Source organism: Grammomys surdaster, unplaced genomic scaffold (genome assembly GCF_004785775.1).
Source record: "Grammomys surdaster isolate TR1022 unplaced genomic scaffold, NIH_TR_1.0 63, whole genome shotgun sequence".
Taxonomy (NCBI): domain Eukaryota; kingdom Metazoa; phylum Chordata; class Mammalia; order Rodentia; family Muridae; genus Grammomys; species Grammomys surdaster.
Genome location: NW_021604565.1, coordinates 18,956,998 through 18,976,003, shown reverse-complemented (window position 1 = coordinate 18,976,003; position 19,006 = coordinate 18,956,998). Strand labels below are relative to the sequence as shown.

At 36.0% G+C, this 19,006-nt stretch overlaps 1 protein-coding gene across 1 annotated transcript in view; it reads left to right on the top strand.

Moving 5' to 3' along the window:
- The window catches only part of Angpt1 (angiopoietin 1), a 237,252-nt gene that overhangs the window by 184,469 nt on the left and 33,777 nt on the right, over nt 1-19,006 (top strand). The window contains exons 5-7 of the mRNA XM_028766217.1: nt 1,625-1,752; nt 9,964-10,065; nt 18,357-18,523. Coding sequence (XP_028622050.1) covers nt 1,625-1,752; nt 9,964-10,065; nt 18,357-18,523 — 397 coding nt within the window. The remainder of the gene's footprint in view (nt 1-1,624; nt 1,753-9,963; nt 10,066-18,356; nt 18,524-19,006) is intronic.

Below are 19,006 nucleotides of genomic sequence, written 5' to 3'. Positions count from 1 at the left end.
TCTATCTATCTATCTATCTATCTATCTATCTATCTATCTATCTATCTATCTATGTGTGTTTATGTGTGTGTATAAAATATATTTAAAAGGAAGAAAGATAAAAAGTTTACGAATTTATAAGCCAATTTTAAAACCTAGAAAGAAAGTTTAACTGTGTTTTGTGTGTTAACTAATAACCTGAAGTAAAATCATCACACAGATGATACAAAATAGGCAAATTAATAACATTTAGAAATTAAGCTTAGGAATAAGTTTAGAAATCTATCACCTTAAATTCTAGAAATCATAAAAGCCTATAAATTAATTATAGCTATTCTCTATATAGTTCCACAAGTGTGATAATGGTACAAGTGTCATGAGGTACAAGTGTACAATTTGTTCTGATTATGTCTACAAGAGGAAAAGAATGGCTGGTACTGTAAATGTACCCAACAGCCCATGGTTACAGAGGCCACAAGCCTTAGGGATAAGTACACTCTTAGGTCACAAACTGGACATAGTGTCACACTACCCTCTGAATTCATTTCTCTAAAGCCACTCTCAAACATCACTGGAGAAATGTCTTTGTCCAGCGGCTAGTGGTAAATGTAGAAACTCACAACTGGTCATAGACCTGGAAATAAGCATCTGTGGAGGGTTCAGCTGGAAATGAGACATATATAATCAACTCTTTCACCAAGACTTGGGAACCATTGCAAAAGACAGGAAGAAATGTTCTTAAGAGGCAGAGGTCAGGGAAGACTGGAACAAGCAGTGTTGTCCTGGCATGACAGAACCACTGTACTCATGGCAGATATGATTGCCTCCATAGACCTTTATGACGAAAAGCCAGTCAACATTCTAGCATAGAGGAAGCAGGGATTCACAACCTTATACCTGTAACTGAAGAACTAGGAATAGTTGGCCAACTCTAAAGGAAGGAGGGTTAGTTTTATTTAAGGGTACAGTTCCTGGCAGGTCAACTATGTTCCCCTGGGTGACCCCACACTGAACAGTATATGGACATAAAATATAGAACTGCCTGAGTCATTTAAAAAAAGTCAAGAGGGATGGGGGTGCGAGGCACTGGAAAAAGGACGAGGTGGATCAATCAATAAGCACTACATGAATGTAGGACGCTCTCAAAGAACTAATTAGAATTTGTACTTTTTAAATGTTTTGGCATCTTTTTAACCCTGGGGTTTGAGCTATATAACTCATTGGTAGAGTATATACCTAATATGTGAGATTCCCAACAATGCAATAAATAAATCAAACATCTCTTTGAAATTTAAATAAGACTGTTTCATAAGTTTGATAGGAAAGATTGACATAAATTGCTACCAATAGAAAGCATTACATAATCACGTCATTTGTCCAACAGGATGAGATTTTGAGGATATAGAATACCCAAAATAACGAAACTGATATAAGAGTAGTATATAATTAGAAATTGATCCACAGGTTTTTCTCTCAATTTTTTAAACTTACCAGTTATTTGACTGGAAGTATGTTTTATTTTTTCAGGATATGCAGTATAGATATTGTGTGAAGGTAGCAAAGACATGCTGTTTGTAGTCCGTTGGGTAGTAATAATACTGATATTCTTATTTATATATTAAAATCTCTCTCTTTTAATTTGCAGTTTTGCTAAAAGGAGGAAAAAGAGAAGAAGAGAAACCATTTCGAGACTGTGCAGATGTATATCAAGCTGGTTTTAATAAGAGTGGAATCTACACTATTTATTTTAATAATATGCCAGAACCCAAAAAGGTAAGATCAGAAGTGCTTGTTTATGAGATGTAAAGCAGATCCTGGTTGAATTGCTATATAATCAAACAAATTTGTGAGTTGTTGAACAAGATGCACATCGGATACACTTTCACACACACGCACACACACATGCACATGCACATGCACGTGTGTATATCAGCTGCTCTTTTTCTGTTACCAGAATGATTCTGTTTCAACGCTCCATAGAGGATGAACCCATATTCTGCAGACAGTCTCTTACCTCTGTACCTCTGATTTGTCTATGGCATAAACTTTTGTCTTCTTCTGTTTCTTGGATGTGCTCAGATATGTTTCGTTGTTGTTGTTTGTTTTTGTTTGTTTGTTTTTTGTTTTGTAAAAACTACATGCTGGTGTCACATTTCCTCTCTGTACATAAGAACATATTAGAGTGATCTTTCAAAGTCCCAAGATCTCAGGAAGCATGTAACTTCCAGCAAGAGAGCAGGTCAACTCCAGGGATTTACAGAATTATTGCTCCTGTTAATGTGGGAGAAATGTGGCCTATCTTAGCACACAATTGTGAAAGGCTGTTCTCTCATAGATACATGAGTGCATGTGAGAAGAACATACTATTCTTCATGTTGACCAGTGCCCAAAGTAAACTTGGAAGCAGTTAAGCAACATCTTGCTATCCTATCTGTTTTAGAGGCCCGCCCCCTCTGCATTCATCCATTAAATCATTCATCTATGTACAATTAATTAGATGTCATTCATTTACCAGTCACTGTCAAAGGATATAAATGCAAAACTAACAATTCTCAGTGTATTAGAACAGATGGTCATTTAGAGTTCCCAAATACTTCAGAGGTGCTAGAGGTGCCTTTAATGGAGGTTATATAGGGACCTTAAGATAAGGCAGTCAAAGACAGTGTGATCAGACCTTCCTGCGCTTTATCATGCAAAAGTTCTGCTGCATTTAGAAGGTTCAAAGACAGATGCCTGTTCTTGGATAAAACACTTTCTTCCATCCTTTGCCGCACCTGTTTATGCATCTTCATTTTCTTTGAATCCTGTGAAAAGGGCACATTATTTGACCTTCCTGGATATCCCCAGAGAATTTTGTATAATATTTCAGTAATTATAGTTCTACAAAATAGGCACTGTGGCTTTTTTTAAACATGCCAGGCATGCTTTCTGCACACAGTAGGCCCTTAATAAATCAGAACTAGAATGAGCAAATGAAGAAAACCATGACCTGGCCGTGACATCATCAGCATGTCTACCTGATATCACTAAGTCCAACAGTTTTCTTGACTTTGGGACCTTCTGATAAGCAAGGGAGGTGAATCTAGGATACCAGTGTGCCACATATCACACAAGGCCTGGTGTCTGGTTTAGAGTCCTAGTTCAGTCAAAGGCTGGATCTCTTTATACCCCTGTCTCTTCATCCTGATTTTAATAAGTACTACTGGTTATGGCTGTCTCAGTGTTTTTCTCTTTCCTTGAAACAATATTTTCTTTTTGACAGAAACCTTCAGTTTTGCTCTACAGGTGAGAGTGGGGAAGATGAAGTAAAAGGCACAAGATGAGGCAAAGATAACATGGGCAACCCTCTGTGCTCCCACCTCAGCCACTCACAAAAGATCTTTGATTTCACCTGCCTGTTCTGTGTGCATTCTGGGCAACATTCTTTGGATCATGTAATGTGTTACTTAAAATAAAATAAAACACAGAAACATGTAAAAATATGAATATACTAGAGATGAGAAGTACACACACACACACACACACACGCGCACACACACACACACAATGCCAGTAGCATGTAAGTATGACAATTTGTTCTTGGGGACATAAGGTAGCTAAAGGTGTATGCATTTAATCTATCTGCACTGCAGAAAACCAGAGTCCTAAATATCTTGGCAGTTGCCCTGTACAAGTTAACTTAAAAAATTAAGTGAATATCCTGTGGATTCCTAAGATCCTGTTATTTCCATGAATTTAAACATATATAAGCCCAGGAAGGCGATGGATGAGAGAAAATCTTTAGACTTGTTCATTCCACCACTGATACTATTGTGAAGTTCTTGAAGAACAGTAGAACAAAACATCACTCATTCTGTGAATCTCCGTTCCCATAATTTAGTTTATATAGAAGCTCATTTCAGCTCTCTTTCAAACTGTTTGAGAATCAATGGATATCCAGGCTCCATGCTAAACATTGCTCCCGTTAGAGTGGAAAGAGTGACTTTGTCCTATCTCATAAAGTGTACATTTCACGTTTACTTAACTTTCATCCAAATGATACTTGACCTTATTGATTTAATAATTTAGATTTTATGTGTTAAAGTACATCTTTGAAGCTCTATTTGGTGCAAATTCTATTATTTGTGGAAGTGTATTTTTAAACCAGTCTCTTGAGGAACTCAATATAAGAGCTAGTCACCACATTAGAAAAGGGTCTTTCAGCCTTTTCATTGTGTAAATTAAAAGTATTCTCATTAGGAATTTAAAGATTTTTTTCTTTCCCTTAACAGAATTCCTTTTGTTTTCCATTATGATTTTTACACACTTTATTTTTATTTATTTATTTACATCACAACTGTTGTCCCACCTCCTGGCACGACACATATGTAGTAAAAGACAGCTGCGCCTAACAGAATTCTTTCACAAGTAGCAATATTGTTCTTTGATTCAGACTGATGTTCCTATACTTTTTAAGACTGGTAACACAATTTTGTTTGAAATCTCTTATTATAATCATTTACCATGGCCAGAGAAAGAACACATATTTATGAGTTCTATACAATTTCAGAAGCTGATTATTGAATTTAGAAGCTAATATGAATGGAGAAAATTCATTATTTGCCCCTCTTAATTAGAGTGGGGTATGGTCAACAAAACAGTTGCTACTACTCTTAAGTGTGCTTAGCAGAAGCTCCTCTCTTTTCTTCTATTCTTTATGTAATGTTCTCACAAGTTCATCACAGGTTAAGTATACTCATCTATAAAAACCTAGCAATACTAAAATTAAGTGTGTATGATATGGAATATGAAGCAATCAATAAAATTGGACTAGTTAAGAAAACACACAAAAGTGAATAACAGAAAATGCTCATTTATTAGGAGATGTTGGGACCGCAATATAGCAGAACTATTTATTTATTTATTTAACTTAGTAGCATTCTTTTCATATCCTATCTTCTAACCACTGTTCCCTTCCCTTACTCTTTCCAAATCCTCCCCTTGCCATCCACTCAACTCCATGTCTTTTGCCTTTCTTTAAAAAACAAACTATAATAAAAAAGAATAAGAGAAAACACAAGATACACACACACTCACACACACATGATGACAAAACAAAAACAGAAACAAATTCCGAAGCCATAATATACAAGCAAAAATCCAGTAATACAAAAAAATGTCCAGACACAGTACTGTGAAACTAAAAATCTACAAATGATCATTGAGTTCCTTTTGTGTTAGACTTCTACTGGTGGGAATGGGGTGTACACTTAAGTGTGGTTAATCCACTCAGTGAGACTGTATTGAAGAATTTTTTTCCTTTGTAAGTAGATGTCAGTTGGAGATGGCTTCTTGGTTAGGGATGGGAGTTTCTGTCTACTTCCTCCTCTGACCACTGGGACCTCATCAGTCTTGAACCTTTAAAGGTCCTGAGCATGCTGCCACAGTCTATTTTGACTGGCATTGTTTTATGTCAAATAAGGAAACAATTGCCAAAGTTTGAAAGCATTGTTTTAAATGTCATGTGGAAGGCAAATGCAGTGGTTTAGGATGATTTGTTGTTTTCCAAACAGATAGAAAATGAGAATTCTATCTTTTATATCTTTCCTTTGTTTCATAGTATTCATGGTTTGTGGTTATTTCCCTCTGCATTCCCTTCGAGGCACAGTAGTGGGAAACAGAATTTCTCTTTTCATTTCACAAGTGTTTAAAGCCAAATGCCCTGTAGTCAACTTAGCTTCATCCAAAAACAAACCATTAAATCATAAGTCTTATTGTAAAATATTAAAAATTTGTTTCTGAACGCATAATTCCTCTAAATTCTTGAGAAAGTACTGTAACAAATGTGTTAAGCCTTTTCCATTTAAGGTTATGGAAAAATAATTAGCATCCAGAAGGTTAATCATTCCAATTTGTATAAAGCATAGAAGCGTAAAAACTATGTGAATCAAATTCTCCCCTTTTGTTTGGATTTAAATCTTTGTATTAAGTTAAAAGGTGTTTAATGCTTGAGAGCTTTGACCTCGCCTGGGGACGAAGCCAGTTCAGCCTTTTCTTGGACAGAGCTAAGCCCCAGTCATAGAATGAATAGATGCAACAGATGTAGCAAATACAGCAGGCCCCTGTCCACAGGAACAACATGCCAGATAGCACAGACCACACAAGACCAACAAACGAACTCTTCAGGTCTCTCATGTCTCAGATCCTTCTGAAATTGATTATTTATTCCAGGGAATGTCCTTAATATGTTAGGAAGGGACATTTTACTTTTCTTCTGAATATAGATTTAAAAAATGGGTTTTCTTTCCTTTTATTTTTTCAAGACTGAATCCAACTTAAGTAGATATATTAGCATGATCAGTCATACGATATCAATAGTAGTAAACAGAACCCAGAAATCATATTCATAAGACAAATTTGTTGAACATTTGCATAATTTGATTTTGAATAGTTCATTCTATTCATAATAAATTATAACAACTAAAATAAAATTCAATGTCATATATAACAATACTTCAATGCACTAAATATTATACTAAATGCAAACAATAGGTAATAAATAATAAAAGCCTGTATTATATTGTCTGTAAAGTATATTTAAGATCTAAGAGTCCTTATTCCAAATACTGCTGAAGAATTCTGTGTTCCCTTAATCTTCACATACACACACATACACACACACATACACACACACACACACACACACACACACACACACACACACAAATGAGAGAACGCAGAGTTGAAGCTTTATCTAACTCTCAAGTCAGTTTAGTTCTTTTGTCCCTGTATTCCTGAAATGGCATCTGGTATCATTATTACTGTTGCATGTTCACAGGAATCAGACCCACTTCAAACCCCTTAACATCTTTTCCTCTGTTTTTCTCTGGGTCTTCTCAAAATGTATTCACAACACTTAATATTACAAGTTGTTGGTAGATGCCTCCTTTTAAAAGGACAGCTGTGTTTCAGGAAGAAAACTGTGAGTGATTTAGAACAAAGTATGTAGAATTACATTAAGTAACAGTCCTTAAAAACTCATACTAAAGTTTTCTCTATACTTTGTAAATGTAGAAATGTAGTGATGACTTTTATGAGTATCTAGGTAGAATTTATAGCTTTAGACACTAACTTTTGTTGGTGGCTAAAGTTCCATCAAGATATAAATGCACATGGGGGCAAAGGAAAGAATGAGGATAGATAGAAAGGGAGATAGATAGAAAGGGAGATAGATAGATAGATAGATAGATAGATAGATGATTGATAGATAGATTGATAGATTGATAGATAGATAGGTAGGTGGGTGGGTAGATAGATTAATAGATGGGTAGGTAGATAGAGAGATTCATGCAGATACATACATACATACATACATACATACATACATATAAATACATGACAGAGATTTTTTTGGATTAATCAATTAATACAGTTTGAAATTTCATTAAGAAACAAGTGACATTACTTTCTCATAGCAGAATGTTTCCTTGGTATTCTAACTTCCATTACTTTCAAATCTTAGTTGCCTTGGGTGTTCCTTTGGAATCTCTATATATGTTCCACTTAAACTCTTCTACCTGAGTTTAGTCATGTAAGGATCCTGAAATCTCTTGGGCCAAGATCATTAACGCCTCCTTCATTTCAAGTTTGTAGATATTTTAAAATACTTCATTTAACGCAACTGGTCTGAAATGGTTTATTAATTTTATCTCCTTCCCATCCCCACATATAACTCTATTTCTTGGGATTCTGTTAGTTACATTTTCTCATCTGTGACTGTAATGAATATTAATTTAATATCTACAATAGGTTACTATGTAAGAAACTAGAGATAACAAATAAAATCAAATATGTGCCCATTTACAAGTTATTGATGTATATTGTTTGTCTGTATAGCAATTATTTACTAAAACTTATTTATAACTGCCCCCACTCACTCCTAAGCAATTTTTCTTTATTTAAAATTGGTTTTAGTTACATTATTACCAATAAACTTGAATTAGGCATACAGAGGGTTCAAATCCTAAATCTTTGTTATAATCCAGCTCAACTTCTGGATTCACCATAAATGCTAATTGTAACCATTGGTAGGCTACGCTAATATTTTAAATCTCAGTGTGGTATCTGTAGAGTGGATATAATAAGCATATCTTCATATTCTGTTCTGGATCAAGTTAGAAAATGCACATTAAATGTTCAAATTACCTGACATAAGTAGTCTTGTCACTATCCTCCCATGTTCTTGCTGATATACCCTTGGTCTGCCTCCAGTAGATCACCTCATCTCTGACTACCCTTTGATACTCCTTTTACTGGGTGGCCATGCTACATGCAACATGATGTCCTAAGTGACAATCATTTCTTTTCTTAAGTGTTAGCTCTTTGTATTAAGTCTATTTATATCACTACTGCTATTATTCATAATGTCACTGAAGTTGGAAAATTATGGACTCTGCTGCCTTCTTACCTCCATGAGAACAATCGGTATTGAAATGTCAAGGTGTTTTGAGGGCATAATCCATTTTCTATTTATCTTAATCTCCTCTACTGTAATATAGAGTCAATGCCAAAGAATGCATGTTGAATGAAAGAACAAGTAGATGAATATATTAACATTAAGGGGGGATTAGTGAATATTCTATAGTTAAGAGAAGACTTGTTAGGAGTCATAGCAAGGACACACAGCAGATGCAGAAAGTTAGAAGAGCAGAGGAGTGATCTTGGAAAAGGAATTTAAATGTATGAATTTGGAGATGACTCAATTCCTAGAATAATAAAGACATAAGGGTAAGTGTCAAACTAGAGGTAGAGCCCTCAGGAGACCAGGTGTCCTAATTCATATGCACACACAGGCACGCATGTCTTAGTTCCTTCACTCCAAGAAGTAGAGGAAATTATTCTGCTGTGAATGAGTGTTCTTGCCTTTGTTTTCATACCCTTTGGCCATCTGTGCTCTATCACAGTGCCTCAGGGGAAAGATCCTGCTACAGTGCCAGCTTGGTGCAGGTGCCTTGTTTCCACACATTTCACCATTCAAAATGCTTCACCATTCAATTGATGTACGAATGGTGTTCTTCATATTCTAGCTCTTGAAGAATCAAACTGCCAGATGCATATGTCATGAGTCACAGTGACTGCTTTCCAGAGTAATCACTTTACAATGTATTTCTGTAAATGTGATTACAGATAGGTGGGGGAAATGAATCCATTTTAAAATAAATGTTCTTCTATGTAGAATAATTGAAATAATCATTGAATCTTTGAATGACTATTCTACATAGAAAAAAAAAAACTTGTCACAGGCAAGAGGCAAAGAGGCATACACTCAGCCATATTGTTCATGACTAAAATTTAAACAGTGCATTTTTTAACAATTTATTCACCTAATTTTGTCCCTTGTGTAATATTCAACAATAAAGAGTAATTATTAATGTAATATAGTATAGAAGGCATAAGTCCTGAAATAAGATACACAAAATTGAATCCTTTATTCTTAATTACATTAATATTCCAATAAAACATAAAATAATATTGAACCTTATATATTGGCCAAAAAATAACATGTAGCATTGGGACCATTTATAATTTTTTTAAATATAAACTTCCACAAGTGCCTATTTCAATTTGATATTTTTAAGTTTTTCAGTGAGTACTAGTATGGGTTGACCCTGGCCAGGGCTTTGCACATACAAGACAAGCATGCTACCACTGACCTACATCTCAACCTCTAAAACTGTTATGTGACCTGAACTAAGGTTATTACTTTTCAGCTGGAAAATTTATATTTTTAGAAATAATTAAACATTTCCAATGGAACTTTATCAGGAGCAGTAAAAATATGAACTGAGGGAGAAGTAACCAATAAATGTATGTGAAATGTAGTTGTTTTCCTCTTCTTACAGGAGAAGCCTGCCTGTCCTAGGTATATTTTGAAATATATCAGATCTACATTTTTCAACGATGTATGTAATTTCCACTTTCCATTATTTCCCTGTTGCTTCCCAGGTATTTTGCAATATGGATGTGAATGGGGGAGGTTGGACAGTAATACAACACCGTGAAGATGGAAGCCTGGATTTCCAGAGGGGCTGGAAGGAGTATAAAATGGTAAGGCAGAAGAGTTTACAATGGCTCTTGATGTTTTATCATTGGGTTATCTTCATGCACAATATATGATAAACCCTTGCACTTCTATATATTTTTGAGTTATTTAAAATAACAATTCTCACATTAAAGACATTATTTCCATTATACACAAAATATTCATAAATCATATTCAGTAAATTATTTCCATATGTGTAATAGAAAGGAAAATGTATTACTATAATTATTTGGTGATCTGTTATGCCCTCTTGAGTTTGTTCCTAGTGGGAGAAACTAGAACTTCGACTCAGGCTGGGTATCAGGACAGGAAGCTGTGCAGGGCCACAGGTCATGGAGCAAGATGGATACTAGCTGTGACCTCTCTCACACCTTTTCAACTTGTTGAGCTCCGAATGGGAGTGGCTCTGTATAACCTTTGCATGTGACCATCCAGGACTTCTCTTGGTGCAATGACAGTCACAGTTCTCATGTTAAAGTTAACATTTCCCAAGTACAGAGGTAAACTTTTAGAGCTGTTTTAAGGGTAGAAGCTTTTCATGATTTTTACATTAAAATTTATGTAAAGTCCTTGATTTGACCTTCTAACATTTTTCTCACCAAAAGTGAAAAGAAAAAAAAGAAAAGACTATAAACAAAACTATCGTGGTAATCCCTTCCATCATGAAATAGACTTCTATTAAGACATAACCCCTGTTCTTTGTTCAACTGAAACCCTTCAGTAACACATAGAACCTTGTCTTTCAGGATTGTTATGAGGAACTAGAATGATAGGTTAGCTTGTAAGATATCTTTTCTGTTTATGTGATTCTACTCAAATGTGAGTGTGGGATTTCTCAGTTTGAAAACAAGGTCCTGAAATGAGTCTGTAACAATACATTGCTTTTATTCTGCCATTCACTGGTAGATCAGTTCTGGGGAAATCACTTGATTCACTGTGTTTTCCTCTTGGCTCCGAATAACTTCGGTATAACTCACTCCTTACCTTCTGCATCTGCCTCCAGGCATGGCACAGAAACTCAACACAGCATAAGAAAAGCTTACTGAACTTCCTATAAACTGTAATTATTACTATTATCAAGGACTCAAACTTCAAGAACTATAAAAGTTTACTCCCAGAGTATTATTTTTCTCATACCACTTTAACTCATAACTCATACTATTTTGACCCTAAGAATATAGGATTAATATGAGAGAAAGGATATATATATATATATATATATATATATATATATATATATATGTGTGTGTGTGTGTGTGTGTGTGTGTGTGTGTGTATACAGATTCGACTCAATTGGACATACATTATAATTTAAATTAATGGTAACAGATAAATGAATTGTAAAGTCATCATACAGTTTTCAAAATGGTGAATTATTGCCTTTGAATATCTGCTTCCTTAGCACACGAAGAATGTTAAGATGTACTGAGTTGTTAGCTATGTATTTGATTCATGTCTTTTAAATATTTACCAAATGCATCCATTTTTTGACAACTGGGTTTTCATTATTGGAAACAGACTAGAATTATTTGTTAACCATTGGAATTTATCCTTTCCCCTCATTGTTAAATAAGAAAAGCTATCATGCTTTATTCAACCTTGAAAAATGTATCACCTCAGTGTCAATTATTTATGGTCTGAGAGTGAAATTAGTTCTGAAGTTTTTAGACATTTTGGCAAAATTGAGTATGAAGATTTTCTAAATTAAAGGAATCCTTTGGCTAATGTCCATCAAAGTACAGGGTCAAAAGTGCTACAGCTTTCTCACAACTCCCTTTCCCTTTTATTTACACCTAAAAACAAAAAAGCAGTATTTCCCCAAGCAAGGTGGAGGTGAGTCTTTATCAGTCGTACCTACACCTACTCCCTTCCTGCAGGATGCTGGGTTCAAGCTTCCTTGACTGAGGGTGAATATACTCGGGAAAACCACACTAGTAAGCATGAAGCTCTTCCTCCTTTGTCTTTTCTAGTCTCCACTCTGGGGACGTTGAATGTAGTCATGACCTTTGACTCTCCCCTACACCTGTCTTGCTGCCTGGCCCTCTGTCATTACTCCTACTGACTGATATATGTGGCCTGACCCTTTCCCAATAAGTTTTCCAGAATTTTGTGTCAATGTCGTCAACCCCCAAAATTACAAAATATCTTTTTTTCCTTTTTAAGCTCCTCATAACATGGAAGTTGCAAAGGACTTGATTCTCAATATTGGCTTTTGCCCATGGAAGCCTTTTGAACTTTGTTGTCCCTTAGGTCTTCCTTAGTAGGATATCCAGCAAAATCTGAGTTACAGACTTGTAAAAGCATTTAACGCTTATAGAAAAGTCTGTGGTTGTTCTTCTAATGGGGTATTTATGGACTATAGTATTCCTTCAGGCCATAGAGACACCACACTCACCAATAGTCTTTCTGCAAATAAAGCAAATGAACCAGAGAGTCCCAAAACCTTGTCTAAGCGGCGGCTTTATGACAGGCAGTCACTAATGCCCTGGGGACAGACTTGGTTTGTTTTAAAGACAATTATCCCTATAAACAAAGCTTCCTATTGAAAATAACATTTCCTTTTGAGAAGCTAGGTACTTTCTGAGAGTTGTTGTTTCTGAAAAGAAATTAGATACATCTTTTAAATTATATTTCTATTATGTCTATAATGAAAAATATAAGAAAAATGTCTTTACATCAAAATTCCTTCCTGACTTTCTTGGGCTAAGTGTCTCAGCAGTGGGAGGAGATACTTCTAACATGGACTTTAATTGTGGAGTAAAAAGAACCTTTGGAAAACCAGGCTTATCTGCTTTCTTTAATAATTTGTATGAAAGAAAAATGAAGCCCATAGAGTACAAGGACTGTGTCTGGTTTCAATTTTGTTTCTTCTATAAAAAGTCAACACTTCCTGCGAGCATTATCAGGCAAAACAAACAAAGTATCAGAGACAATTATTTTATTAACCTAGAAAAATTGCAAACTGAAATTGAACATTTTTTCAGGTTTTGGCAAAATTAATGAATATTGGTCCTTTCCTCTCCCTGTATTTTAAAAGTATAATGTGACTCTTGAGGCCAATTTCAAGTCAGTACTGTTGTTCTTTAAATTCCACTGTTTCCCCTTTTATTAAACTACTGCAAGACAAATGAAATTAGTGAGCATCTGTTTCATGGCATCTAAGTTCTTTGTGCAAATATGATTGACAGAACAGAACATACTCAAACATGTATGGATGCCCATTTTATTCATAACAGAAGAATCTATACCTTTTGCTAAAGTTTGTTTATCTCTTCCTCCTTACCATCAGAACGAAATTCTTATCATTTTAAAAAGTTTTAAAATTAATTATTTTATTTATTTATATCCCAAATGTTACTTCCTTCTGGTTCCCCCTCCTAGGATTCTTCCCTCATCTCACTTCCTTTCAGCTCTAACAGTGTACCCATCCCAGGCATTCCCCTTCTCCAGGGCATCAAGATTTTACAGAAATTTTAAGATAAAAGAATGACTTGTGATAAGCATATATATATATATATATATGTATATATATATATATGTATATTAAGCTATGCACCACTGTAATTTATGGACAAATTTGATTTCTATCAGTTCCATCATCAAAATTGACTATTGGTATATAGACCATTATGAATTTGTGGCTTCCTGCCTCCTTCATTCAGATAATTTTATCTGGTTGCTATATTCTTCATATTTTGTACATAGTTATTTAATGTCATATTTGTATGATTCTCTACCTTGATTGCATAGAGAACTTACCTATGGAACTTTTTGAAAATACTGATCTTCAGGCACACTGCAGACATTCTCAATTTTATATGTGTGGGGGAATGTAACTCACCTCTCTTTATAAATAACACCCAGCTCGGTCTGATACTCACTTCCTAGTAAAAGGAGCCATCAGAATTATTAATGGTTGGCTATTAACGTTTAAGAACTTAAAATTTTCTTTTCTAGATCCTAAAGCATTTAAACTATATAGAAAGAGAAAGAAAGAAATTGGATCAAAGGAGAGGAAAAAGAGACAGGTATTTTCCCATTAAGATGTGTTGACTCAGAAACATAACACAGACCTCAAAGGGTATAAGGTTTGGTATATTTTGCTTGGGATGCATGGCTTGAGTACACAGACTTAGGTTACCCCAATTCTATGTTCCATCTCGGAAGCAGTGTCACGAAGTTTTCTATAATAACAGATGAAGGAAGTTCATAAGTCAAGACTTATTAAACACAGGGTAGTGGGAACATCGGTGAGGAGAGTTAGAGCAAGACAGGAGAAGTCTGCTGTAGGCCTGAGAGGCTATCTTTGTATCATTAGCCCTTTGCTTGGTGGAAAGTAGAATTTTGTCTGTTTATTGATTCTAAGATGTTTTTACCTGTTAGTTACAGGACATTAGCTGACACAGAAATGGGCAAGGAAAAGGCTATTTGGGGAGATAAAGATGATTCAAGAAAAATCGTAATTAGGCTCTGGACCACCAACATTGCAATCTCCATTATCACCAAATCAGCTAATCAGCTTTGCAGAAGGTTCCGTTTAAAGGGTTAACTTCAAACTGTGAACATTCCGGGAACTCTCCTTCACAGGCAAGCAGCAAAGACTGAGGAGGGATTGGTCAGCCTCTTCATTTGTACAAACAGTTGGCTTTAAGTTTTCATTTCTTAATTACGTTTTTGGGTTAAAATAGCATTTGTTCCTCTAAGCAATGCTCACGTTATCATAACACATTCATGCCTAGAAGCCTGTTGAAGAATGCTATTGATATATACACATCACATTTCAGCCATGAAAGTCCCTGAGATACTTAGAAGGTACAGAGTAGGAGGATACCTGTGCCCTTCACATAGCTTGCCGTCTTACAGAAGAAAGGCAAGAAGCAGAGAATGACTGTGTACTGTGACAGATCCTCTCAGTAGGTTTTTCTTACGTGCTGCACACTCAAGCAAGCATCTGGGGTATTTGTCCTTCTTATAACACTGCACACTTAACCGCTGTTTTGCAGATGAAGAAACCGTCTCTCTTTTTTTATTGGATATTTTATTTACATTTCAGATGTTATCCCCTTTCCCTATTTTCCCCCCCACACCCAGAAGCCCCCTATCCCATCCTCCTTCTCCTGATTCTATGAGGTTGTGCCCCCACCCACCTACCCACTCCTACTTCTCTGCCCTCGAATTCCCCCACATAAATGAAGCAGAAAGTCCCACTGAAAATGTATGTCAAAGGGAGTCTTCAACTGTAGCAGAGATAAGAGGACCGGTTACTTAATCCAAGCCAAGCCGTTGTTCCCCACATCAGATACATGGTGGTGTCTGATAAACTACCCAGCAGTTTACTAATGTGGGAACCCACTTCCATTTCCCCTTTCAGGCCTATCTGTCATCTTCATGCTGAGACAGTTGTTTCTGCTTCATCACACTTGGCCATTAGACTGTTTTCTCCCTCCACTACCTCTGCAACAGCCATATTGCTTCATTGTAGTAAAACTGTTTGCCCAGTTAGAAAGTTTTCTAGGTGAGGTGCATGAAATTAAAATTTTGTTTCTAAAAGGCAAGTTACAAGGTTTTCTCTTCAGTTGCTTCCTCCTGAAAGGAAAAAAAAGTATCTGCAAAACCAACTGTTGAGCAAGAAATATTTTACTTTATGTGTATTCTTTCAAAACTACCCTCTGAGAGCAGGAGCAGAGGCTTTTAGTTTTTGTAGGAATGACTCTCAGGTTTGCTCATTTTTTTTTTTTGAGGCTCACCCAGGATCAGTGTTCTTTCCCTTGGGGAAGCTGGGGAGTTTTATCCACACAACACTTTCAACAGCATGGAAATATGCGACCTAAGACTTAACACTTCATCATTCCCAGCCTCTCTGCTCACATTGAATATGACTGCTGATTCTTTGTTTCAATGCTTCATAGCAAAGGGACTTGTCGAGTGGCTGCAGTGACAGCTCTGGCTTGTCTGAACTGAAAGCTGCAAGGGAAATCCCAGTGGTCCTCCTTGTCTTTCAAACAATTGCTGAAGTTGAAGACTGCTAACTCCGAGTTTCGGTGTCCTATAATTTTCTGTTATGTGTATGCCTTGAAGAAGGAAAACTTTGGATTTCTTAGCATGTAGCACTTGCTCCTCTGAGATGCTGTAAAATCTTTGCCACATCCTAAAAATTACTGATATTTTCTGCTACTGCATAGCTTTCAGCAAGTGAGGCCTGAGTGGCCTAGGGGTAGGGAAGCAAAAATGAGGACCTGGATTAAAATCCCAGAACCCACATAAAAAAAAAACCTCTATGTTATAGCAAACATTTCTACTCCCAGTACTGGAAGACTGAGGCAAGACTCCAGACATTCTATCCAACGATGAGATAGGATTCAGTAAGAGATCCTGTCTCAAAAAGTAAGGTGAGAAGAGACAAAGGGGACACAATAAAGGAAGACGCCCAAATCTCCAACTTCAGCCTCCACATGCACTTGCGTGTGTATATGTGTGTGTGTGTGTGTGTGTGTGTCAAACTTTAGACACTAGGTATTTGCTCTAACTACTAAGATGAAACAAAATGGACTGCGATTTGCTGATATTTCAACAACTAACCTGGCAAACAGAGATCTGATACCAACACTACTAGTTTTTCAGAAGCAATTCTATTGTCAGAGGTAATGGAAAAAAGTTAGAGCATTATTAGTAGCCACTGAGGACCAGCATATTTTTAAAAAGAAATAGGGAACATCGATTCATTTTCTTAGGTTGATTAATGGGGAAAAAGTTCAGTAAACTTCTGTTCGATGTTAAAACTGATTTTAAGTTGGACAAGAAAAATATTTTCCATATTTTATCACCTTTGAGACAATCAGGACTATTGTAATTATTATAATACTTCCTTTACACTTTTAAATACAGATTAAGTCTTCATTATAAATGCTCCCAACTAACCATGGTCCATTTCTTTGTAAAACAACCATGTATTATATATATCCTGTGCTTACAAGACCTAGTCTTTTAAACATTTGTATGTATAAGCATGATTAAGGAGTTTCTTCAGATGAGAATTTGTATGGAATGTTCTCAAGGACAAGACTCCATTTGGAAGCTGATTCTTGTTTATGCCAGCTCTCGGTTTTATGGCTGAGAAGCAACCAAATGCCCCATTTCAATGACCAATTTAGGTGTCTCTTTTCTGAAGTCCTGTAACATTTGCTTCTTTTGCCTTCCCGTCTTTCCTTTCAATGTCTGTAAACTCTAGTGTCTGTTGCTCACTGTCACCACTGCTTCATTTGTTTTTGAGAATTCTCAAAGACAGTGCAGTTTTTATTGCTAGGCAGCTCAAGACTGCTTCAATAATACCAATGGATAAACAAGGAACTCATTCGATCATCAGGTATTACCAAGGAAGTGCTTTCTGAGCAACTGTCAAAGGCCCCATATCTATATCAGGAATTTCTCAGTTTCTTTCTTATTGATACCTTCCGTGTTAGGAATCAGTTTGGGCGGAGCAGTTTTTCTCCTCCCCCCAAATATTGACATTTTGACAGTACTTACCTCAATAATTCCAAAGAAAACATAAGGTTTCGGTGAGCTTTAGATACAATGATGTCAGTTCATGCACTCACTAGCCCTTCCTTGTCAGCCTTCTGCCTCCAAGCCTAAATCTTTGCCAGTGAAAAATCTAAGCGACAATGTCTACTGTCTTCTAAACTCGATTATTAAAATTAATTTTGAACTCACTGAAAGAATTGGATCATCTCAAAAAAGTATAGTATAAAAACATAGGATAATGAAAAATATAGCTGAATAATGGTAACAATGGATATATTACTATTAAAGAAGATATAGGATCCTGATGCTGTTCATTTGGAAATAGTCAAATTATGTTTAAAATGTCAACTAATGTTTGGAAAACTTTGTCAAGAGAAAACTTTGAATTGAGAATTGTTTCCTGATTAATCCTACTACCTAGATTAATTTAACCCAAGAATGTCACAATCAACATGTTTTACTATGTCAGGAATTAGATGTAAATTTCAGTGGAGAAAAACACAGCAGAATAGGTTAGAATTAAAATAATTATCCAAAAAAAAGCACTGTAAAAATGTCATTTTTTTTGGGGGGGGGGAGAAGAAAGTGCTCTCCTCAAACTGATTCCTAACATTGAAATTATCGACAAGAAAGTACTAGAATAAGTTTGTAATTAAAACAAAATGTAAAAAGCAAGCAAAACTACCTTTGTTACTGTGATTGTTATTTAGAAAACAGACATGGAACATGTAAAAGTTCCCTCTGGAGTAACGAGTATGTCTCTATTCTTTCCCAGGGTTTTGGGAATCCCTCTGGTGAATATTGGCTTGGGAACGAGTTCATTTTTGCAATAACCAGTCAGAGGCAGTACATGCTGAGGATCGAGCTGATGGACTGGGAAGGGAACCGAGCCTACTCACAGTACGACAGATTCCACATAGGAAATGAGAAGCAGAACTATAGGTAAGCTGTGTTTAGTCCTTTACGCAGCAGTCTTTGACCTTGCTACCAAAGGATAGCATGAAGTGGAAAGCAAGCATGGTGCAGATGATCCTCTTCACAGAACGAGGTTTCCGTCCAGGCCTATGATACTGAGATGCTGAAAACGCTGCAAGGATATCTCACGGGCTTCAGTGTCAAGTCATAGTCTGACACTGAGATATCGGCTCAATCTTAGAGGATAGTGAGCTAAGTGAGGTATATACATGGCTCTATTGTGAATGCTGAGAAGGCATAGGGCTTCATTCCTGTAAGACTGCGACCAGAAACTATGTGACTCAAAGGCTTCTAATAATCTGCTTTCTCTAACAAAAGCCTTTTTAAAGTTTATCTCTTTCTTTCTTCCTTTCTTCCTTCCTTCCTTCCTTCCTTCCTTCCTTCCTTCCTTCCTTCCTTTCTTTCTTTCTTTCTTTCTTTCTTTCTTTCTTTCTTTCTTTCTTTCTTTCT